The sequence below is a fragment of the Musa acuminata genome, chromosome BXJ2-5 (assembly GCF_036884655.1).
Source record: "Musa acuminata AAA Group cultivar baxijiao chromosome BXJ2-5, Cavendish_Baxijiao_AAA, whole genome shotgun sequence".
Taxonomy (NCBI): Eukaryota; Viridiplantae; Streptophyta; class Magnoliopsida; order Zingiberales; family Musaceae; genus Musa; species Musa acuminata.
The window spans coordinates 46873307-46897675 of NC_088342.1; the positions used below are offsets into that span (position 1 = coordinate 46873307).

Sequence of the window (24369 nt, forward strand, 5' to 3'; positions counted from 1 at the left end):
AGAGAAAATTATCGGAGGCATCAACATTGTTAATTTGAATTTTCTGTGCACAACTGTTCTTTCAGAGAGCGTTATCAGAGAGAGATCAACACTGTTCAGTCATTGAATCTGATTCGATCGACATTTCGGAAGGGAGTTGTGGCTATCAATCACGGGCATATAGTTCAATCAATACAAGCTCGATTGGAGGAATACTTTCCATCAAGATTTGATGCCAATGTGACAGATGAGTTAGTTTATATAGGTGGAATCTAACATGTCATGATCTGATTAGCGTGAAATATTCACCATATCAAACATGAATAGAGCAGGAAGAACAAATAGGAGCTATGTCAAACATGAATAGAGCAGGAAGAACAAATAGGAGCTATGTCAAACATGAACAGAGCAGGAAGAACAAATAGGAGCTATATCAAACATGAATAGAGCAGGAAGAATAAATAGGAGCTGAAATATTCACCATATCAAACATGGATAATAAAATGAAGCATAAAGAACAAGAAAAACCTGAATTGCAAGGGATCCACTCTGCAACAAGAGATCAAGGAAATAGATAGAGCTGGATATCTTTAAGTTGTCCCTCCATCCGAGTCTTCAGTTTAAAGATATAATTTGTTCTTCGCCTTACGGAGTAGTCATAGGCTCATAATATGCGAGCATCAAGACCTGAAAAAGGATGGATGATGGATAAGAAAAGTTCTTTTATTCTTTTTGAGAAAAAAAATAAAATGTATCATGCAGAAACCTAAATACAAGAGTTCAAGTAATTTTTTTTATGCAAAGGATAAGTGATAAGGATGAGATTTGATCATAGGATTTTGTTATCAATAATCAAAGCATTTACTGGCTAAAATAGTTGACATCCTCCCAATCTAGGTTTTTAACAAAAGAATAATTTATTAAAACTTGCAAAAAATGAGAATGTATTATTTCCATTGTGAGGAATCATGCTCCATTTCATGTTGTTCCTAGAGAAAGCTATTGTTCTTCAACAGTAGCTGAAAGGAGGAGGAAATGGCCTGAGGCTCAGTTGTAGCTGCAAGGACAAAAGCACTGAAGAATCTGATGCACTCTAGGATTGCAGCTGTAATGCAGATTAGGATGAAGATCACCTCAATGATACCTAAAAGGGAATAAATTAAATATTTATAAATATGATATGCTAATCCACAGCTGAATAGGACCTGAAGATGAGGTGATGTATTGAGAAAAATGGAGTATGATCAATTAGTCACTGCCTCAAAGCAGAAAGCAACACTAACTAGTTCAAAGAACTAAAATACAGAACCTCTAGGAGTAATACTTCTTCCAGTCCTATCAGATAAAGACTGTAATCCCTGTTCTGGAGTTCCAATTGCAGTCCTTTGTTAAAAGAAGTGAATGCACCAAACAAGGGATTGCATAATGTGGGTTTCAATTTTTTTGATAATATTCCGATGAACTAAAGAAAAAGCAGATTCCGATGAACTACTCCCAAATTTTTTGATAATTTCCACCATAAGTCATATAGTAATTGAAAGAACACTTTCCTAAAAATATTTGAATATATATATATATATATATATATATATATATAATATTTTTAAATTTGATCTAATATACATCTGACAGGTAAGAATACAAAAAACCTTTTTTTTTTTTTGTATGGGTCTCTTATAATTTTAAAGTGAGATATACAACATTCACAGGACAAACATATTTTTATGCTCTCCATTGAACACAAGGGCAGTGAAGAACACTGCCATGCTAACATCTCAACACAAATCTAGATATATTGCTTCTTTCAAGTTTCCCTTTCACATACATACAAGATTGAAGGTGCAGAAGCAATTATTGATGGGTTATGCAGACATGGTTTCAAGTCCTTCATGTTACTACCACTTGAGCTGCTGCAAGCCTTGCAATTGGTACCCTGCAAAACAACCAGATCTTATTGCTCTCTTTGTTTTTCCTCCAATATGATGTCAAGCAGATTGATATTTATTGTTCATCAATTGTATCTGCCTGTGCATCAACAACTGAACAAGTGGCAAAAGCATGGAACTATGAGTTGTGGATCCAAAGAGTGTAGCAGAACCTGAAGGGGGAGCATGAGACATAGTCCAGCCCAACTTGTGCAAAGAAAGCAACTGATGAAGGCTCTCCACCATGTTCTCCACAGATCCCTATCTGTTCAGAACACAGACACACACATTCATGTAAGAGCTCTCCTTTTCTTGGGCAAGATTTGAAGCTACAGCACTGTTAAGAGTGTACAAACTGACCACAGCTTGCACACTTGATGATACTCACCTTTAAATCAGGCCGAGTTCTTCGGCCTCTTTCGACAGCAACTTTAATGAGCTGACCTACCCCTTTCTGATCAAGAACCTGAATCGACAAAAAAAATATATAGATGTAGACCTGTACATAACTAGAATAATCTTTTGAAAAAAAAAACCGAAAAGAAAAAAAGATTAGACATCTTAGGTTGGCAAGAGTTCAAAAATGACTCGAAATTTTTTTTATCAAAGTACTAGAGATTCAAAGTTGGTTAGAATGCATTCGTAAACTCCTAAATCAATTACGACAATTATGAAGCTCAAGTGAAGTACAGAAAAAAAAAACCTTCATTTTTTATTCATTATGATAAAGTAACTAGCTTTCATACTGGAATGCTATTTAAAAATTCATCTTACTGCTCGATTGAGTTTCTTTCATCCAGTTCCATGTTCACAAGAAAGACGGTTTTTCTTCGTTTTAATCCCAAAGTCTAAATCATATTTGACAATCAAGTGGAAAATTATCATATTGTTACTTGTGCCGAGACACGAAAACTTTCCATATTGTCGATTGTGTCATGACATAAACCTTATAATGAGATAGATGCTTGCGAAAAAGCTTTACCTCAAAGGGATCACTTTGGAGGATGCCCTCGGATAAGTAGATTGGCAAAAACTTGCCAACATCATCCCTACTGTAACCAAATGTCATTTGTGTGAGATCATTTGTTCCGAAAGAGAAAAACTCTGCCTGTTCAGCAATCTGCCAACACGCAATTTAACACGGTAAGACGAAGCAATCAGAACTATATCTGTTTCTGCTCGCGTAATTATTGCTAGTTAACTTGAACAACCAATTTCTACTGTAAAAGTCACTATCATTTAGCCATATGACTAACCAAGAACAGTCCTCATTCATCAGAAAAAATATGAAATGATTATATCAACCAGGATGTAAACTTATGCAAATTGATTAACCTCTAAGGAATACATAGCTATGAGTGTGCAATTTACCTCATCTGCGATAAGAGCAGCCCTGGGAACTTCAATCATAGCTCCTGACTTGTAGCTTATGGATGTTCCCAACTCGGAGAAAACTTTCTGCGCTATCTTCTGTATCAGATTCATTTGATGTTCATATTCCTGACAATCCAACAGCACCACCGGTTAGACGATGCAGGGTCAAGCGGCACACTTATCTGTTATCATATCTCACCATAATGATGCTACAGCATCTCTCACAATCTACATATGATTCAGAAATAAAATGTGCAGCAATAGTTGTTGGATATGAAAATTTTCTTTTTCTTTAAAAAATCCTCAGTTTTCTAGCAGCTTTCAACATGAAAATAGTGAATATTTCTGATCCAAAAGAAAGACACTGAGTTTTTGAAAAATCATTAGCTTTTAAGAACTTTTTGCGAATCGATGCCAAGATTTATTCTCCTCATCTTTTTCCCTTTTTTTCCTACTTACATTTGCCCATGGTAGCTTATGAACAAGTATCGACATTAATGAGAATGGATATGTAGGAACACTTTCTTCTTAGCTAAAAATACTTAAAATGACAGAAAGATAAGAATAGGTTCATACCTGAGGTGTTCCGATGAGAGGTACCATTATCTCTGGAAATACTTTAATCCCTTGTTTGCTCACAGAAATAGCAGCTTCGAATATAGCTCGCACTTGCATCTCAGTCAACTCTGGGTATGAAATGCCAAGCCTAATAGAGAATTCTCTTAGTTCATTGATAATTATTAGCATATTAACAATGACATCACCGAAACAGTGCCATATTTTCATCACACAGGATTTGTTTAACACATTCTGAATCACTGTACAACTGAGAAAACAAATTCAGAGAACAAAGGCACACAATTATGAAATTTTAAGACAATGGGTATGAAAGTCCACAAACTTTGAATATAACAATCAGGAAAAATCAGACAAGACTCCAAAAATTATGTGGTATTGTCACATGTGAGAACAAGTGAAAGGAAAATTTCAATAACTAGAAGTAATTACAAGCTAATCGAATTGCAGTGCACTGTTAACCAGTTGAAGTATCATATCGAATCTTACCTGCAACCGCGGAAACCAAGCATGGGATTTACTTCAGAGAGCTTTTCTACTCTTGTAAGGATTTCCTCTTCTTTTATGCCAATTTCAGAAGCCAGTTCACCGACAATATCCTCGAGATTACCCTCTGGAAGAAACTCATGGAGTGGAGGATCCAGCAGGCGAATAGTCACCGGAAGCCCTGCAAGTCAGCAGCAGAGATGAAAGATAAGGTAAAAGCTCCAATTAGACGTAATTTAGCTCACAAGTGATCAAAGATTTGGTTGGACAACCAAGGCCATGTAGAATGAGACAGACACCAAACTTTTTGGCAGGTGCCAAAATAGTGATACTATGATAACCAGGGTGATGATGTACATAGTTTCAATTAGTTCGACATACAAAATTATTAGTGAAGTCCTGGGGAGGCCATAATTGACTATATGTTGTATACATAATATCAATATATAAAACATGTAACAACAGAGTCCGAAAAATATGTGAGAATTCAACTTCATTTGTTCCTTAAATGTTGAAACCAACCATCCATGGCATGAAAGATTCCTTCAAAGTCCGATTTCTGATAGGGCAAGAGAAGGTCCAACGCCCGTTGCCTCTGTTCAGAATTTGCTGCCATTATCATTTCTCGGACGGCCTTTATCCTTTCATCCGAAGAAAAGAACTGAGGAACAATAGATGTCAAACACCAAAATGAACCTGTGAGTACAGTGGTAAAAGCTTCAAGACAATGTCAAGCAACAGCAATGCTTTCAACTTCATATTGCACTACAAGATCACTCAAACATGTCCTTAGCTTTATTCTGTCAATGTTCATGTCAGAACAAGGATGAAGCAAATTTCAAATGGAACAAGAAACCAAATTAATGACAACCTAAAATATTTATATGATTAGTAAGGTAAGTGCAGGATCATCCATTTAGCAATAGTGTTAATCATCTTAGCTGAGGAGAATTGCACACTAAACTAACCATATGCTCAGTCCTACAGAGTCCAATCCCTTGTGCACCATTATTTATTGCTGCCAATGCATCATCAGGTGTATCAGCATTTGCCATGACCTGCATAGATAATAATCTTGAATGAAAATAATCAAGCCAAGTGACAGGTGAATCTTGAGAAAGAATATGGTTCATAGTCCAACAAAACAATCTTAAATTGTTTCTCAGACTTCCAGTGGAGTACTAATAGCATTACTTAAAACTCTTTGACTTGGAAATGATACCTTTAGTTGCCTTATCTCATCAACCCATGACATGAAGGTTCCTAAGTCACCACTCGGAGCTGGTGGAACAAGCGGTTGCCTTCCTAAAATTACTTCTCCTGTCGATCCATTGAGTGATAGCCAATCACCTTCGTGTATCATCTTGTCTCCGGCCACCACCACCTGGAAGAGACACAAAATCAAACAACAATGATGATGTAGGTTCTACATGTTCTTCTTTTCACAGTGTTAAATCTTATTAAAGCAATGAGAAATGATCAACCATGTTTGCCAACGAGGTCATTGATCATGACAGCCATCAAGGATACTGATACACCTCATTCACCATTTTTGAGACATGGCTTACCTTAGCTGCATCATTTACATGGATATCGGAGCAGCCGGAGACACAGCACTTTCCCCACCCCCGCGCTACGACAGCTGCATGGGAAGTCATGCCACCTCTAGCTGTTAGAATTCCTTCGGCTGCGTGCATGCCTCCGACATCCTCTGGGCTCGTCTCTGTCCTCACCTTCACATATGGACCAAGTATCACCGGTGATCGAAAGATCTCCATACTCGATTGAATACAAACATTGATCACAACTATTTGGGACGATTTGGATTTATCGTCATCTAAATGTCTTCCTAAAAACTTCAAACAAAATTCAACCTTTCCAGAAGTAAATGACAGAAATCAAGACAAAGTTACAGTTCGTCTAGCCTTGACATCAATGAATAAGATCATTCACCAAGAAGAAAGCCAAGCCAAGGACTTTGGAAGGTGATCCATGATCAGAAATGTCGCAAGGATAAAGATGAATGATACTTGGCCTATGTGAATCTCAGTGAACAAGAAAGAATATCTTCAGTTCTGAACTGAAGGTATTCAAAAATAGTAAAATTGAATCTTGCATAGCCTAAAAGAAGCTTTGATGCATCTTTGAAGCCTGTGACAAGGAACGTGACTCACCAAAATAACAGCCTTTCCTTGAGCATGCCATGCTTCTGCATCATCAGCAGTGAATACAATTTGACCGACTGCAGCTCCTGGTGATGCAGGCAACCCTGTTGCAATCACTTTATCCTTGTAAGCAGCTGGATCTTCAAACTAGACAAAACAAGAAGAAAGTAAAACAGAGAGATACATCAGGGTTTGACTGTGATAATACACATGCAAGTCACAGGCCAGCAATAGAACATGCTTACACCATCCCACATGTTTGACCACACATAGCACTTGGTTTTGATCAATATCTTGTATCCCAATGGATTCAAAAGAACAAACCATAATAATCTTGGAGTAATTGGATACGGGGGTTAATAAGTTCGTTTGATCCTTGGCGTAATTGGAATTCACTCACTGCTCTTCCTCAACATGTACCTGTGGATGAAGAAGTTGCTCCAGGTGACATGGCTCCACCATCTTAATGGCAGAACGAGTGTCGACAAGCCCTTCTTTGACCATGTCAACCGCAATCTTCACTGCACCTTGCCCTGTTCGCTTTCCTGTTCTGCATTGCAGCATCCAAAGCCTGTTTTCCTGTACAGTAAACTCGATATCCTGCAAATAGCGAAGAAACAAACACCTTCGAAGTTCAAAAATCAAGTGAGAAACATTGTGGAGTTGAAAGAGATTTCAGAATCTAACCATCATTTCATTGTAATGCCGTTCTAGAATCTCACAGTTCTCCGCTAGCTCAGAGTAGGGTTCTGGCATGCACTCTTGCATGGCGCCCAGATCTCGTGGAGTTCTGATTCCAGCAACTACATCCTCTCCCTGGAAAGAAAAGGTAGGAGATGTCACTAAAACCCATAGATCTACCTTCGTAACAGGGCAATGCTTTTGGCGCATCAGCTTAACCAATCAAGACGCGCAGTACCTGAGCATTGACGAGGAACTCCCCGTAGAGCTTCTTCTCGCCGGAGCTCGGGTTCCGGGTGAAGAGCACCCCGGTCCCTGAGCTGTCCCCCATGTTCCCAAACACCATGCACTGCACGTTCACGGCCGTCCCCCGGAGCCCCTTGATCCGGTTGATGCTTCTGTACTTCTTCGCTCTCGGGCTGTTCCATGAATCAAAGACGGCGATCACCGCCAGATACAACTGCCTACTTGGATCTGCATCAAAGATTCAAACTTGTGGCCGCACCGCGAGCTGAGCGGGAAAGTGGAGCTCAAACTTGTACCTGTGGGAAACTGCTCTCCCTTGGCTTCGATGTACACGTTCTTGTACTGCGCCACCAGTTCTTTGAGATCGGCGGCGGTGAGATCGGTGTCGTCCTTGACGCCTTTTGCCGTCTTCAACGCTTCCAGTTGTTCTTCGAAGAGCGAGTGAGGTATCCCCATGACCTTCAAATGCCATGCGAGAGAGAGCGCGTCATTGCCATGACGAAACAGAGGAGCAAGATTGAAGGTTGACTAATGGAAAAGATTGACCAGTAAATATCCTGCTTAATATCACTGTCGCTTATTAGTCCTGCTTCAAGCAGCAGAGCAGAGCGGAGAACATCGACTTACGACGTTTCCGAACATGTCCAAGAAGCGGCGGTAGGAGTCGTAGGCGAACCTTTCGCCGCTCTTCACCGCCAGCCCGGCCACCACCTCGTCGTTGAGACCCAGGTTGAGCACCGTGTCCATCATCCCGGGCATCGACACCTGCACAGACGCATCAGTACACGTTATACGACCTCACGATGTATTCCTGATTCAGACGAGCGCCGTCGTCGACGATACCGCGGCGCCGGACCGGACGGAGAGGAGGAGCGGCTTGTAAGGATCGCCGAGTCGAGACCCCATGTCCTCCTCCACCGTACTCAGAGATTCGAGCATATCCTCCCAGAGGCCGGCGGGTAGCTCGCGGCCGCCCTCCTGGTACTCGTGGCAGGCCTCCGTCGACACCGTCAGCCCCGGCGGCACCGACAAGCCGATGCTCGCCATCTCCGCCAGGTTCGCTCCTTTCCCACCAAGCTGTTAAGTTCGGAACCACATACACATGTCATCTGTTTCTATTCATACACGAAGCTTTGGTTGGATGGAACAGTGGCGTGCATGCATGCGCTCACCAAAGCCTTCATGTTCTTGTTGCCTTCGCTCTTCCCCTTGCCGAAGGTAAACACCCTCTGAGAACGTAGATTAGCAGGCGCCATCGGTGGATCAACACAGGTAGAAATCGATGTCTAGTGTTTCAGCGTGAGGTCAGGGTTTGATGAGCTCACCATTTATAGGCGGTGGCGAGAGGGAGATGCGACCTGCAGGATAAAGACCATGAGGTGGAGGAGATAGCGTGGACATCTTTCCCGTCGACGGAGCGCAGCGCAACATGCACGCAGACGTGTGGGCGAGAGGCACGACGAGCGAGCGCTGAGGGTCGGCCGTGTGCCGCCACGGTAGCGGGACCCACCTGATGCATCCAGCGGCGGGACCCACCAGACGTCTCGGTGGGACCCTGGTACGAAACCCTCCGGCTGGTGACGTGAAACGTCGGGGCGGATGAGGGTCGGGTTCAGACGTCTCGGCCGATGGATACGTACGTCGTCTACTTCGTGTAATCGGAGCTTCGAAATATCCAGTAGCAACAACGCACACCGAGGGCTTTCTTCTTGCTCTCGATTCACTTGGACAAGATTGGATTGGCCTCTGCACAAATTGATGGGCCGGTTGTGATAGACACCGTCACCTGTTCACGGATCGGACCTCACATTTAATATATATATATATATATATATATAGTAATAATAATAATAATAATAATAATAATAATAATAAACCTAAGTGAACAAGGAATCCAACCTATAAGTTTCAGAATAGATCACATTATTGGCAGATGATGAAAATAATCCAAATCCATATATTTCTTTCTTATTTTATCTATTTACTCACTTCATTTCTTGATGTTTTTCTTGTGTAGTGATCAACGGTGGGTATTAAAAATTATGAAGAATTTGTTGTGACAGGAATAATATTATCGTAATATGTATTTATACATATGAGAGATATATTTTTTTTAAATACTTAAGTCATGTATTTAAATAATATACTTAAATTTGTGATTGGTTTTTAAATCATAGATTTATTGGGAATTAGAATATGTAAAGAATGTAAAGTTATCACTTCATATTTATCTCTATCGTAATATTCTATTATATATCTGTAAGATTGAGTTTTCGTCAAGAACGTTAATATGCAACTGAAATATCTTGTGACCGAGGGATTTTATGATGAAGTCTGCTAATTGATCCAAAGTGTGGATGTGAGGAATATATATTTGATGTCTGACAATTTGATCTTTGTCAAAATGGAAGTCGATGACAATATATTTCATGCGAGAGTCGAACATCATATCAACGCATAAGTAGGTGGCACAATTATTATCATAGTATATATATAGGAGTGTATTGGGATATAGTACCAAGTTCATGTGGTAGATTGGTGACTCAATCAAGTCTTTGCAACGGTGGTGGCGATGACTCAATTTCAACTTCAGTGATGGATCTTACTATTATGTTTTATTTCTTGGAACTCCAATAAATAAAATTTACTCCAAGGAAGATAATATAAGTAGACGTAGATGCTCTATCATAAGTGTTGTCTACCCAATCGACAAAGGTACGAAGATAAAATGATATTTATGAAGAAGAACTAAAAGTTCATTTAAGAGAGTCCAATTAAGATATCACAATATACGTATAGACCAATACCCAATGGAAGGTTGATTAAATTGTGATAATTTATTGATTATAAATAAAATGTTTGGATGTGTGTGAGATAAATATTATAAGGAAACATATACTTATTGATACAATACGGGATCTATAGTAGAGCTGTCATCATGTAATTTGAATCATTTAGTAGAAAAGAGTAAGGTAATGACTTAATTGATATTATGTAGGTTTATCTTTAATAATGATGAGAGTATTGTATAATAGACATCACTCAAAATTTTGAATCAAATAATGTTGACGGGTTCGTTAGAACTAAATTGGTTGATTCTAAGATAGGTGATGGTTTGATGATCTAATAGGAAGTTCTATAAATGCAAGAGGATGAACTGCTCGTATACCACTAAGTGGGGGTTACTTGGGTCATCTTATATATGCTTTGGCTAAACCTATTGATGATATAGATATAATTTTAGTTTATGATAATCTCGATTAATTAAATCTTCTACCCCCGAGTACGATTGGAGATCTCAAATATATATTTTTTTTAGATAAGAAAAGTCTAGAATGTGTGAACATTACTTCCACTCTTAGAAAACGACTTAATGTTCATATGTGTTTATGAAGAATTGATTTGTAAAGTCTATAAATAATTTTTCATAGTTTACGAACATGGTTTGGATACTGAAGATGAATGAAATCAATGAATTACTACATAAAAATATCTTTAGTCAAGGTCCCCTATAAGAAAATATAATTAATATTCAATTGGCATACATACTAGTTTTGAGTTATAGTCAAACTCAACTATAAGTCGAATTATTATTGGTTTAATAACTAGACTAAATGTCTCTATGAATTCAACACATAATTGTTGGTAAAATCTCAGCTACTAGACATACTTTGTATCTTGCAATAGATCCATCTATGTTCCACTTAATTTAAAAGATTACTTACACTCAATAATATTTTGAATGAGATAAGATGATTCAAGAGTCTATGTAACATAATGGAGTAGGACTTCGTATCCTCACACATGACTTTATGACAATGTAGAGATTTTTGAGCATATGTAATGGTTGTGAGTTCAATAGACACAGATGGAGAGCTTATGGTAGCATAGTTATCTATGTAGTAATAATACTCTTCTCATGTATTATTTTCATCAATATATAAAAAGACTTAGCATGTGAGTATATGAGCGATTAGTGAGAATAGTTTGTAACTTGGACTATATATTACAGTACTACATAAAGAAATTAGTGGTGTCATAGAACCATCAATTGAAGCTTGAAACACTTGTAGAAGAAAACGATTCTATCGTAGACATAACTTATAATTAAGATTTATCATTTAAATGGATTCTCCTAATATTTGTATCTTTTCTGGAATGTACAGAAAAAAATAATATCTTTCACTCCTGAGTCATCTTAATCACGAGTGATGATAGGATGGTAAAAGATAGTGAACTATTACTGATTGATTGATCGTGGATGTGACACGCCTGTGAGTAAGACAATTGATAAGAAGGTGATAAGGACGCCAATGAAAATGTTAGGTAGTATGTGTCGATGTAAAAGAAGAAGGAATGCCCGTCAAGTAAAACTGTAGTATGTGTCGATGTAAAAGAAGAAGGAATGCCCGTCAAGTAAAACTAAACAATAATAAAGAATCGTTACAGATGAGATTAATTAGATCAACAAAATAGAGTAGATTTGTTATAAAAAAGATCGCACTACAAAATTGATAGGAAAGAATTGCACGTTAGCATATGAAAAATGAGAAGTAAAAATCAAGAGCTATAAAATAGTAATAGGAAGGGCGCGGAGAAAAGGGTTTGCCAGAAGCAAGAAGAAATTAAAATTTTTGTTAAATAACTTTTGTTATCATGATTGAGATTTTCTTCGATTATATACTTAAATAATATATTTAATTATGATTGATTCGAAACAAGGATGGAATTCTTGATGCTGATATGACCCGTATGTGAAGTTGTATATGAATAGATCGAAGGGCGAAGTAATCTTGTCAAGCAGGATGAGAATCTTGGTCAGGCTATTGTTGATCATTTGAGAGATGTCAGAGGACAGGAACTTGTGTTGCTTGTTCATTAGAGAGAGAGAGAAAGAGACACGGAGGGACCAAACTACGCCACAACATCTCTGTCATTGACTCCTTCGGAAAGGCGAGCTCCAGATTTGTGGTTTCCTATCACAGGAAGCCAATCGAAGGTGGCTAACACTTGTTTTTGCCTGGTTGGGCTGAGGTGCTCTGCCACATCTCAAGAACCCAACCGGTCATTCCAGCATAGAGAGAGAGAGAGAGTGAGTGTGGAGATGATAGGAGGATAAGCTGTTCAGGGACAAGCGAGGATAGTAGCAAAAGAGGAAAGGGGGGATTAATGACGGATGGTGATGACAATTTATGGCCGAACTTAAAAGCAGCAAGTAAGACGGTGAGTGATTTCTCCGCACCAATAAATTCCCTCCAACGCTGTTGAATCTCCGTGCAATCCCTTCTTCCATGTTGTTCTTGCTGCTATCTTTTTCCTCAGAAGCGGTGAAGAAGAAACCTGGTCCCTGTGAGCAGAGGAGACAACATGGAGTCGAGCAACTTGCAGAGGAGATACATTGACTTCACATCAACCCTCTTCCGCGAGGTACAGAGATCATGTCTTGCTGCTACTTCATTTCTTTGGGTTTTTGTGATGTTCCTCTAAATCTGTGTTTGGTGACGGAGAAGGGGTTTCTGGATAGCCAGTACACACAGCTGCAGCAGCTGCAGGATGAGAGCAACCCCGACTTTGTTACGGAGGTCGTCACTCTTTTCTTTCAAGATTCTGAGAAGCTTCAGGATGAACTAAGCAGGACGCTGTGAGTGATCCGGTCCACGGACTCCTGTCTTGCCGTTGTATTCCGCATGATTTGTGTTTGGGTTCATCCTCTGCCATTTGTTTGGGTGCAATCTCCGCAGAGATCAGGAGGTCGTGGACTTCAAGAAGGTGGCTGCTCATGTGCACCAGTTAAAAGGCAGCAGTGCCAGGTTCTTAACACCACCATGAAATTAGAGCCCAGAATGCATGTTTGAGATCCTTGTGGTTTGTCTTGATTCATTTCTGTGATCATTAGCATTTTGACAAAGCCACCACTGATCTACCATGGCTCTGTTGCATGCCGATCCCTGTGTAAGCGAGATAATAATAATAATCAGCATGAGATACTGAACTTGGGATCTTCCATCGAACAGCATAGGTGCTCAGAGAGTCAAGAATGTCTGCATGGCCTTCCGCATCAGCTGCGAGGAGATGAACCGAGAAGGGTCAGCATGCGATCTCTCGAAATACATGATTCTTGTTCTTGTCGCCACCGAGTTCACCGTAGGACTCGCCTTGTTGCAGGTGCCTCAGATGTCTGCAGCAAGTGCGGCAGGAGTATTTCCTGGTGAAGAGCAAGCTGGAGACTCTGTTCCTGGTAAGCGTGCTTAAAAGCTCTTCCTTTGGGGGTTCCAATCCAACCACGCCTTTGTGACGTTGTCTGTGTGTTGGACGAAAGCTGGAGCAGCAGATCGTGGCCGCCGGTGGATCCATCCCAATAATGTGGTAGCAGTCCTTGCGAAGCCAGGTGTTGTTGATAGGGCGCGGCGCAGGAAGAGTTGGCGAAGCTGTTTGTTCGCTTGCTGTCAAGCCATGTTTTGTTATGCTCTGCTTTCGCAGTTCCCTTTTGGCCCACTCGTGAGAGGATGCCATCATGACTCAACAAACAAAAACCTTTGGGTGTTAGATCTGTACGCATCATCTTGTTTCCCATCTCTGTACTTGTGATGATACACGATACTTGGTTTCTAACCATTAGAGAGAATCAAAGAGGTTGCTAAGTCAAAAAAGTCCCACCTTTCTCCATCAGTACTACTTGATTGATGCGAAGAGTGGAAGCATCGAGCGTGGCATTACCGAGAAACCAGTTCCCCGGTGAAGTAATGCGCAGGTTGTCTGTCGACGGAAGGTGGGTGGGATGAGTCTTCGACGCATAACGAGAGCCAGGCGTGCCGGAGAGCAGCTGCAGCGAAGCTGCCAAGAAGGGGGTCTGACATGCGTAAAAAGATGACAAAGAAGAGCCCCATTATTGCTTGTGACAGCTTAACCTCTGGCTGTTCTCTGACGCCTCCTTTCCCTACGGCCACCTTAGCTGTTCCATGAATCCATCCATCGTAACTTCCTTGAGCAATGTTCAAGACTGTAGCGTATGCAGAAGATGCTTCAGAGATATTAGTCCCAGGACGGGATGGAAGAAAGGATCTTTTTCCTCTGTTGAAGCCAAGATAACAACCAAAGGCAGTCCAAGACTTGGAACACTATGAGCTCTTGCGGGGAAACTGCAAGTGCCAATGTTGTATGTCTAAACCAGCCGACGGAAGATGCACACAAACACTTTGCAGACTCCAATCATGAGATGAGACGATGAACACAAGACGAACGATATTAATGAATCAAAACACATTAGCAGAGTATGTTGGATACAAATCAAGAGAACTTAGGCGAGAGGTAGAAGAAGAAGAGGGCATCTTCATACTGATAGACATCCAGGAGTGTGGCAGCATACATGGATAAGAACAACACTATTGAATGTTCAACCATGTTGTTATAATCAATATTGTTACAGCATTAGCCAGTTCAGTCCCGGCAATCCATCCCAGCAAGATCGACAAGGTTCTTTGCCTTTTGGAACCTCGATATACAACATGATTCGGTATGGACACGATGACTTTTGGAACCTCAATATACAACATGATTTGGTATGGACACATTAGTCCATCCAAGAAACAAAGTTTCTTCCATGAACTCAGAAGCATCTCCATGCCGCCGTGTCGAAATGGATCATGCTGAATAATATTGAGAATTTGTTAGAACAATCTTTTGAACTTGAGACACAGAATTCAAACCAAGCCAAAGGAACCATCTTAATCTAATTTCATGTGCATCCCACGAATCAGAACCAAAACTAAGTCTGACCGTATGCAAGCAGTAGCAGCGGCGGCAATTATCCAAATGCATGTCGTCGGTGCCGAGCAGACGAAGTAAACAAGCCACAAGCAGTATAAGTCAAGCTTCCGATGTACGTAGTCAAGTCGGGAAGGTATCAAGAGTTGTGCACTCACTGCACGTTAGCCATGACAAAGTTCTTGATCTCATCCATCACTTGGTAAAAATGATCAGTGTTTGGCAACAAGTAGAATCCGATGGTGGCCTGTTCCCGGTACACAAGCTTCACAGAGTGGCCGGCCTTCTTCAACCCGTCGGCATACGCCAATTGCCAGTCCTGAACAAGATCCAATCCTGCCACTATAATGAGGCTCTTTGTGAAGGGAAGACCATCCAGCTTCGCTGCGTTGGGGCCGAAGGGATTGCAAGCCGGGTGGTCTCTATCTGCCCCCTCGGGGAGATATGCTTTCCAATACCAATCTCTGTCCCTAATGGTGACGAAGTATTTGCCGTCCAACCTCTTCTCTGACTCCGTCCTACAGTTTCCGCCAAACATGGGGTTAAGGAGAATGTTGCCGGAGACCTCGATTCCTGACTCCGCTGCCCTGACGGCCACATGGTGTGCGATGTTTCCTCCAGAACTGTCCCCTGCGAGGAACACCCGAAACTTGGCATCCTTTCCGCTTTGAAGCCACGGCTCCGCAGAAGCCCACTTAAGGGCAGCCCACCCATCGTCGTAAGCGCAGGGATACTTGTACTCGGGTGACCGTCGGTAATTGACGGACACGACGACTGCGCCGCATAGGGAGACGAACCGGCGGCAGAGTGAGTCGTAGATGGCGCTGTTGGATGAGGAATGGGCAAAACTTCCGCCGTGGAAGAAGATGATGACCGGAAAGGGGTCAGCAGAGGGCGGCTGATAGAGGTCGGCGAGGAGAGGAACGGCGGCTGAGGTGGAGGGGGCAGGGCGGTAGATGCGTGAAAGCAGCTTACTGGTGCGGCCGATGAGGACATCGAACGAGATGACGCCATTGACAGGGGTGGCATTGGCAGGGACCTTGCGGTCGAGGAATTCGGCGAGGTGGCGGTCGAAGGTGCCGTCGGGGCGGCGCAGCATGTTGTAGGCCAGCTTGAAGTTGGAGATGAGGACCCAGGTGTTGAGGGGAACCGCCATCTGTGTGGGCATCAAACACAGCGATGAGGAAGTGAGATCAACAAAAGGATCAGGCAGGCTTTGTGGGGTTCAGCTTTTGGCTTTTCATCAATTATAGGAGGAACTGTGGGTTAAAGCTTCGATCTTTTTCGCATTCCCGGGAAGAGGGCAGCTCCTAGTGATCGCAAAAGCGTGTGTTTTTTTGCTTTTACCTGATCAAAATCTATGAGAGGAGAAAACAAGATGACATCAATGGGGTTTCTGTATCTCTTTCATCCATCTCAGATAAAGATAGGATCTTTGTCACCGGAATTCAACGCACAGGGGGAAGGAACACCGAGTGAGAGGACACAGCAGATGGGAATCGATTCAAATCCATCAAAGCTCTGGCCTTTTGCCGAATTAAACCATAGGAAATCATCAGGGAGCAAGATAAGACCCAAGTGGCGAAACCCTAACACTAAATCGCCAGAATCGCGTCGAACCCATCGAAATCAGAGCTCTATATCTAATGCAGAAGGCAGAAGGGAAAACGAGGTCAAACAAAAGAGAGTGGGTACCTTGGACTCATTGGCATTAACCTCGTTGCTTCCGGCCATAGTGAAACCGAGCTCAGCAGTCGGTCAAGAGAAGGAAGCAGATCCGGAATAGCATCAAAATCAACGAAAGCTCTCTCCTTTCCGAGTGACACGGGCTCCAAGCATCGAACGTCGACTCCTTCCTCTTTCGGGAACCCTGTTTCGGTTTTCCCGACCTCCACTCCCGCTAGTCCTCGCGGAAATTAGTGACCTTTCGCGATCCAAAGGAGCAGACCCACAAGCAAGCGAAATGGCAGAAAGAGATGGACCAAGACGGGGGCGAGGGGGCGAAGCAACGCCAACCGGTGCGGAGGAATGGAGGAGATTGAAACGAGCACGCGAGGACGGTAGAACAGAGAGAGAGAGACGAAGGAGACGACAAACAGGGGAAGCCGAGGCGTCATAATAAATGAGCACTCCCCGGGGATGGACCCACTTCGTACCCAGCGGTAGATAAGACGGAGTCCACCCAAATGTTACATCGAAGAAAGGCTCTTTCCTCTTCCCTTCGGCTTCTTCCTGTTGAGAGGAAGAGCATGAGAAGCTGTCTCACACAAACGCCGCCTCCGTTCTTTGACTGCTCGATTGAAGCGTCCACCGTATATGGAACCAACATGTTTCTCTGAGCCAACGGCAGCAACCCGAGTTGGGGTGGGCGAGAATTTTACCGACACTGAACCGAGGAGGAATTATGACCGAAATCCCACCATCGCACGTACGACAACTACAGTGATGATGACTGTTGCTTCACAATGCCAGGACAGTCACCTGAAGCCATGCACATTCGAGGTAGAAACAAAAACCATTGTAGCTATCAGAGTGGCCTTCTCATGAGTAAAGCTAAAGTAACTATTATGCGCAGGGCAACAGTTCGCCCACCACAGGGACAAACTGTTCTCCCATGACAATGTCATCCGATCCCTCTCCCCTCTTCATCGGCAAAATTCATCCTGTCTAACCACAGAATATTCTGCAGGTCAAACCTGCCATCGATCCAGCAATAACAGCGCGCTCGACACAATGCTTAACGAGATCATGGCGTTTATGCAGAAATATTTACGAGCAAATGCTTCGAGGGAATTATAGGGGAAGATCTTGTCGGATGTCGAGTACTTTTCCCCTTGTGCTCTCCGGTCTCCACCGTAGAAAGTCAACCATATCCGAGAGAGAGAGTGTGTGTGTCGATTATTTGATGATAGTCTTAGTTGAACAAGGCGTTAGAGAGAGAGAGAGAAAGAATAGATCATTTGATGATGGTCTTCGTCGAACAAAGAGATGGAGTTAGAAAGAAAGGGAATAATGATCTGAAACCATCTCGAGTAAATTTGCTTGTGAATGCAGTCAGCAACTTTTTTCTGCTGCTTCCACTTAGCCAAGCACTCATCCTCCTGATACAAAGAAAGACGCTTCGACCTGCTTCCGATCATCATCGCCGAGCGTTCACCTGCAGCAAAGATGTCAGACAACTGCAGACTTCACTGCTCGCGTCCAGATCAGTCTTCCCTCCCTCCCTCTACAGCTTCTCCCAGAATGCACGGCCATCAGTGCCGAGAATGGACGCGTAGAAAAGGCCGTCTGCAGTCAGCAAGCGGTGGCGTGTGCGGACAAATTGCGGTACCTCGTCGTGGCTCTCTCGCTCTGTTCATACGCCGACGAGCACACCAGCGCATGCGCCAAAGCGTACGCAGACGCCACCAAAAGAGAGGTCCCATTCCCGTTCCCCACTCGAAACGTGGTCGCTCTACAGCCAAGCCTCGGTTCCCTCTCCGTCTCACGTCAGATCCCTCTTCGCTGCGAGGAAGAGGAGGGTACGTGTGCCTTCTGTAGGCTGTGCATTCCATCTCCATCTCCATCTCCGTCCGTGGTGGATGGAACCATTTGGTGCGTGGAGACCAACAGGGCTTGTTTGCCGAACCGCCTTGAGCCGGAATTCAAGGCTTCTCCTGACGCCACCTCCGTGAATCTTCGACCGGTTCGGGTCAAGCCAAGTGTTTCTTGGTGATATGGTTCGGTCCAATCCGAGCTGACCCGGTTTATGCAGGGGTCAGGTTCGGGTCAAATGACCAAATAATCGAGCCGGTTCGGCTTGGTTTATCATAACCATGGATGCGATAGATGGATCACGAGAAAAAGGAAAAGAAGTTACAGTTAAGCGTGACAACGAGCAGCCGACATGCATGACTTGGGAGTCGTTTGTCATCACAGGAAGTGAACGCCGACACTAATTACTCTCAACAAATATCTTTTGGAGGGCATTTAATTCACACGGGTTATGCGTTTGTCCTAATTCACGTCTCATGTCGCCACATTAATTAAGTGCCTTAAGCTAAAGACAAAAGGTTTCGCCACATTAATTAAGTGCCTTCAGCTAAAGACAAAAGGTTTCGCATAACCTAACATCCATAGAATAAAAACAGATTAACGATAAAAAATAATACAAAGAATGCACGTAAATTATCATCATCGTTCCATTGAAGAATAACTCTAGGATCTTATGTAACTGAACAAACATACTTTGCTTAGAGTTCAAAAATAATACATCATATTTATATTTTTCATACACACATACCACACATGATACTGGAAAGAATGAAACTGATTTATCTCTATACAATCACGCTAAGTCAACAAAGGATTCCTATCCAATTTTGTGCATTTGATCATCCTTCTTTTGACGTCAAGAAAAGGTGTCATCTGCATGTGCAGCACATTAAAAGGCAATGATTTCAGCATTTTGATTGATTATATTTCATGTCATCACAGGGAAGAAGCCAAGTTGCCGACTTAGATATTAATATCATGGGACCTTGAACAGGCCACAAGCAAATCCAGCCTATCATGAGTCCCATTGAGTGTTGTGGGGCAGTACATGGCCTTTTGTCTTTGGTCTCATCTGTTGTTCCCCTTCTCTTCTGGCTTCCATGGTAGCAAAGCTTGTTCCCACCTCCAATGGATACAAAAGCTAATGGCAAACTTGCGGCCCCGCCTGCCGACACCATTGCCGAGGCTCAAATGTTACCATAAGGTTGTTGTGAAGTAGCAAAACAAATCACTGCATGAAGATAGATGGAACAAGGAGAAAGAACATACCAAATTATGGGGGAAGGTTCTGCTGTATTGGAAAGCTTCCACTGAATTGATTGCATTTATTTGGGATCTACTGTGCTATAACTTGTTTATATTTCTCCTGATTGATTTGCCCCATGTCTTTCTTGGATTTACATAATACAAGATTAAAATCTCAGTCGATGCAGAAGCTGATGACCCTGATTCGAAAGATAAAAGGCTTATAAACATTATAATTCTCTGAGGAGCTCTGCTTCAACCCAGGCAGATAATCAAGAGAGGATACAGGTGAACCCGTAATTGTTGGGCTGTCAATTGATTATTATAGCATGAGGACATTAAAAATGCACCTTACGGAAGCTGAAGAATTGCTTGCCCCATGAAGGGTGAAGACTACCGACATATGCTGCTAAACGCACAAAAATAAAGAAGGATGCATCTTCCTGATGGTTGAGAAGATGCCATCCCCACAGCGTTTACCATGCGATTTTGGGAAACAGCATTATATGTGGATTATCCCTTGTTACGTCAAATCAGATCGGGGTTTCTCCCTACAGACAAATCAGCCCATCAATACTGAAAGAAAGTTGCGTCAAAAGAAACAGGGACTATGACATTTTGGTTTGACATGACCAGATTGGGGTTTCTTTTGCACATTGAAATGAACGTTTCCTTGAGTTAGTCCTAAACAAAACCCAAGAGGAAGATCATTCCCTATGGTGATATGTAAGTAACATCAACCATATGACCGAGAGAGATTGCAGCACCCAGTGTCGTATATTGACAGAAAAAAGGAAAAAAAGAAGCATATGCTGCATATGTGTCATTTACTAAACACAAGTACTCAAGTATTTTGCACCAAATTAGCAAAGCCACTCTCAGTAAATTATTTATTTATAGGGTAGCTGGCACTTGCAGTGACAGAAAACCATACCTTGTGCATCCAAATATGTAACATGCCAAATTTTCTAATATTTTCTCTCTTTGGTGTTCAAGAGCAAGTAGCCGTTCTTAACTGCATGATCAATAGATCCATACATTATGTGAGTATCGAGTTCAATCAAGCATATAGCTTATTTTGCTACCGGTGATGCAAAAAAAGTAAATTTGTAAAACTTGGTGAACTTGGAGATTCCACAAGCTCCAAACACCTTCCTAAAAGGGGTGGACAACTGAGAAGAAAAATAGAATGCCGTGGGTAGGAGAAGAGAAATATGATTTTAATCAGAGACAATGGAAATGATCATTCATCAGTGATTTATTTACAAAGAATGTCACTACACAAACACTTTAAGCAATGGTCTCAGGGAATATTGAACATAAAATACAGTCATGAAAGTACGCCAAAATTGAAAAAAAGCAAATTTTGCAGACTTACTTGATCTGTATAATGCATAGTACACTTATCAGCCTTCAAATAGATTTTGGTCCATGAACTGAGTTGATCGGTTCTACTTCTGAGTGGTACAGAGTTCTCTGATGAAGAATTTATCTTTCACAGGTAATACGGTCATGAAATAGCCTCAGGTCAGCATCAGAAATCTCGGTTATCTGACTCATGAAAACCCTCCAAGCCTACCATATTATCCGAGTGATATTTTCCACTAAAAACTTGAATATAGAAGCCAACATTTGTATATTTGACTGAAAAACCTCTCACATTCCTCATCGAAGCCTGTCCGATGATAGTTGAGAACACATCTGTTTGATGCCCGACAAGGAATTGGATCTTCTAGATATGTTTTCGACCTGGAAAATAAAATTGGACTAGCATCAAATTATTAACACAAGAAGAAACTATACAAATCAGATAATCATGATGTAACTTTGTTTAGTAGGCAACTCAAACAGCCCACAATAATTTCAGATAGTAACTTTTCAAAGAGGGAAAAGGGAAGAGAGTGCCAGAGATAAAGATTTACAATTAGCAACTGTTTTCAATGTTGATGAAGATAATTGTTCTACAAAAGCCAGTGGATTTCCTTTCATGGTTTATATAACCTCACATAAACATATCTCCACCAGATGGTAACAAAAATCTAAACTAAAAAAAAAAAGAGAAGTATCATTTAGAATTAAAAGAGATCTACTTCACCTAATATGAGGACATTTCTCACCCACTCTTATGCTCTTTTTTTCTATGTGCTGCAATATAGTCAGCAGAGCTGCAGGTGGACCTTTTAAGTGTTCATGAGTTCTGCCATCAAATTCTACATATAACCCCTTTCCTTTGGTGATGAACTTCTTCTGCCATCGTTGGTCATCAAAATCCACCGGGAAATCTAATGTACCAGGTCCGAGTTCCAACTTCCAACCCACGGTTTCCAACTTACTATTGATACCCCATGTTACCGTAATGATTCCTGTTGGCCAATCCAAAACACTTGTTCCTACGTATCTCCCAGGACTCGGACACCATCACCGGAACGAGGGAAACAGAAACGATTCACAAATGATATAGCATTTCATCCGTGGAGAGAAACAGTCATTTAAAGACCCGAACAAATCAAATCGAAGGTGGCTCGGCGCCTTACCTGCTTACCACCAAAGAAGCATTCGCCCACACCGGAGACTGGGCCTTTGCCGCTTGATTTACCCTCTCAGCCTGACGCCTCACTACCACTGCCGCCGCCTCCTCGGCACCCACAATGCCGACTAATTTGGGGGCACGACGGTTGACATCGCTCGCGGTTAGCGTTTGCATTTTGTTCAATTATTTATTATTATTATTATTTATTATTATTGATAGGACGTATTTGGATCCTAATCTCCAACAAACATTACAAACTAATAATCACAAACTCAACGCAGTATGCCATCAGAACCATAGGGTGCAAGCTACGTCAAGTTTTAACCGTGCAACTATACGACCTGACCACCCTATGAGCTTGGGGTGGTGTCATCTGTTATTAGGGTAGTATCGTCTAATACCACTCAAGTACCCCCAAGATGCCATCTCGTCAGAGGGGTTGTCCCGCCCCTGCGAGAGTCAACGGTCATGCCGAATCAGGTCGTAACCAACTCCCACACGTAAGTATAAATACCCCCGGGCCAGATCCCAAAAGGGGGGGGGGAGAAAAATCAATTAATCACTCTACTGACTTGCTCGTCGAAGGAGCCTCGTCGGGTGATCCCGACGAGAGCCATTTTTACAGAAAAACGAGGTCACCTCATGAAGACGAGTTGTCAACCACCCCGGAGAAAGAGAGAAGTAACTCGACATGCACAACACCCGGATCAGCACACCAAGGAATGCTGATCAGCACCCCGTCGTAAGGGCCTGGTTGACCTCGGCATCCAGCTTAGCCGATAAAAGACTCCCGACATTAACCCGTGGATCAGGCCGTGTTGAAAATGTGTTTATATTCTCTCTCTCTCTCTCTCTCTCTCTCTAACACTGTGACCCACTCCTTCTAATCTTAAAAAAATGTCTCTTAATTTTTTTTTTGCTCAAATTCAAAAAAATTGTCCTCCAACTGTTTACAATATTTTGTGGATTGATTTTTATCCACAAAAATACTGTATATTATTTTTATTTTAAAAATACTATATATTATTTTTAAAACAAAAAATACTATATAGTATTTTTAAAACAAAAATACTATATAGTATTTTTAAAACACTATATAATTTGCATGCAATTTTTTTAAAAAAAATGGGTGAAAAAATACATTACAACTTTGAGGGGTATTTTTTACATTTAAAAAATAAAAAGTCACTATTTAAAAATTTTGAAAAAAAGGACACCATCCGAGAAAAGCTCAAAAAGAATATATTTTCCTCAGACAATCATCCTTTTTTAATCTAATTTTAAATATATCTTTAATTTAACTGTCAATTATCTTTTTTTTTTTTCTCTCTTTTCCTATGTATTGATCCATAGGGCAAATAGATCTATCGAATTGGATCAATTCTCAGTTACAATATTTTTCTATTACATTTCAGTATTTTCTTGATATTATTAAAAATATTGTAATTTTGTATACATGGTATAGGAATTATAGGTATTTTTTAAATATTTTTATAAGAATCCATGAGCAATGTTTATAAATGTTATTTCCAATATTTTTCAATCAATTTCTTCCCTAATGTTTTGTAATAAGACTTAAGGTTTTATTGTTGTTATATGTTTCATAATAGGATTATAGTAATTTTTTAAAAAAATGACAAAAATGCTGTTACCATATTGAAAACACTGTAAGTCAAATTATTTGAATGTTTTATTTTTAAAAATGGAGAATAATATTTATTTAAAACTTGAGGAAAGTTCAAATGTAATTTTGGTTGGCCATGGTTGAACATATTTATTTGAGTCTATCATCTTTATTGGCCATCAAAATCATTGTTCTAATTATAAAACATTATAAAGAAATAGACTAAAAAAAATTTATAAA

The 24369-nt window shown here is 41.3% G+C and overlaps 3 protein-coding genes and 1 long non-coding RNA gene across 6 annotated transcripts; 1 reads left to right on the forward strand and 3 right to left on the reverse strand.

Annotated features, from left to right (window-relative positions):
* Nucleotides 1-1664: 1664 nt before the first annotated feature.
* On the reverse strand, nt 1665-8688 carry LOC135613089 (pyruvate, phosphate dikinase, chloroplastic-like). Its single transcript, XM_065110080.1, has 19 exons — nt 8605-8688; nt 8276-8509; nt 8060-8197; nt 7729-7891; nt 7425-7660; nt 7193-7321; nt 6926-7105; nt 6515-6652; nt 5909-6073; nt 5563-5724; nt 5309-5398; nt 4863-5001; nt 4344-4521; nt 3855-3984; nt 3276-3404; nt 2887-3024; nt 2293-2370; nt 2078-2169; nt 1665-1912 (listed from the first exon to the last, which is right to left on the reverse strand). Exons 1-19 carry the CDS (start codon nt 8686-8688, stop codon nt 1867-1869), a joined length of 2649 nt encoding a protein of 882 aa, XP_064966152.1. The 3' UTR covers nt 1665-1866.
* Nucleotides 8689-12369: 3681 nt separating this feature from the next.
* On the forward strand, nt 12370-14045 carry LOC135613093 (histidine-containing phosphotransfer protein 1-like). Its single transcript, XM_065110085.1, has 6 exons — nt 12370-12859; nt 12943-13073; nt 13174-13242; nt 13447-13518; nt 13598-13670; nt 13752-14045. Exons 1-6 carry the CDS (start codon nt 12800-12802, stop codon nt 13800-13802), a joined length of 456 nt encoding a protein of 151 aa, XP_064966157.1. The 5' UTR covers nt 12370-12799; the 3' UTR covers nt 13803-14045.
* A 772-nt stretch (nt 14046-14817) lies between these two features.
* LOC103986248 (gibberellin receptor GID1C) lies at nt 14818-18372 on the reverse strand. 2 transcript variants are annotated; one of them, XR_671793.3, is made up of 3 exons: nt 16892-17893; nt 15209-16352; nt 14818-15078 (listed from the first exon to the last, which is right to left on the reverse strand). XR_671793.3 is itself a non-coding variant. In XM_009404190.3 (2 exons), exons 1-2 carry the CDS (start codon nt 16928-16930, stop codon nt 15351-15353), a joined length of 1041 nt encoding a protein of 346 aa, XP_009402465.2. In that variant the 5' UTR covers nt 16931-18372; the 3' UTR covers nt 14818-15350. The 2 variants fall into 2 exon arrangements, 1 of the variants encoding a protein (XP_009402465.2); XM_009404190.3 differs by having other exon boundaries at nt 14818-16352; nt 16892-18372.
* Nucleotides 18373-19428: 1056 nt separating this feature from the next.
* On the reverse strand, nt 19429-22648 carry LOC103986247 (uncharacterized). 2 transcript variants are annotated; one of them, XR_001978006.2, is made up of 5 exons: nt 22510-22648; nt 21354-21724; nt 20326-20526; nt 20000-20175; nt 19429-19895 (listed from the first exon to the last, which is right to left on the reverse strand). It is a non-coding gene; the product is annotated as an uncharacterized LOC103986247 (long non-coding RNA). The 2 variants fall into 2 exon arrangements; XR_671792.3 differs by lacking the exon at nt 20326-20526.
* Nucleotides 22649-24369: the final 1721 nt, after the last annotated feature.

Excerpts from the sequence above, each read along its gene's own strand:
- LOC135613089 (XM_065110080.1), bottom strand. The coding sequence starts at position 8,688 with ATGGCGCCTGCTAATCTACGTTCTCAGAGGGTGTTTACCTTCGGCAAG. Across the intron at positions 7,106-7,192 it reads GGCATTACAATGAAATGATG|GATATCGAGTTTACTGTACA; the intron begins GTTAGATTCTGA and ends CGCTATTTGCAG. Across the intron at positions 5,002-5,308 it reads TCTGTAGGACTGAGCATATG|TTCTTTTCTTCGGATGAAAG; the intron begins GTTAGTTTAGTG and ends ATTGTTCCTCAG.
- LOC135613093 (XM_065110085.1), top strand. The coding sequence starts at position 12,800 with ATGGAGTCGAGCAACTTGCAGAGGAGATACATTGACTTCACATCAACC. Across the intron at positions 12,860-12,942 it reads CATCAACCCTCTTCCGCGAG|GGGTTTCTGGATAGCCAGTA; the intron begins GTACAGAGATCA and ends GTGACGGAGAAG. Across the intron at positions 13,074-13,173 it reads GATGAACTAAGCAGGACGCT|AGATCAGGAGGTCGTGGACT; the intron begins GTGAGTGATCCG and ends CAATCTCCGCAG.
- LOC103986248 (XM_009404190.3), bottom strand. The coding sequence starts at position 16,930 with ATGGCCGGAAGCAACGAGGTTAATGCCAATGAGTCCAAG. Across the intron at positions 16,353-16,891 it reads TTAATGCCAATGAGTCCAAG|ATGGCGGTTCCCCTCAACAC; the intron begins GTACCCACTCTC and ends ATGCCCACACAG.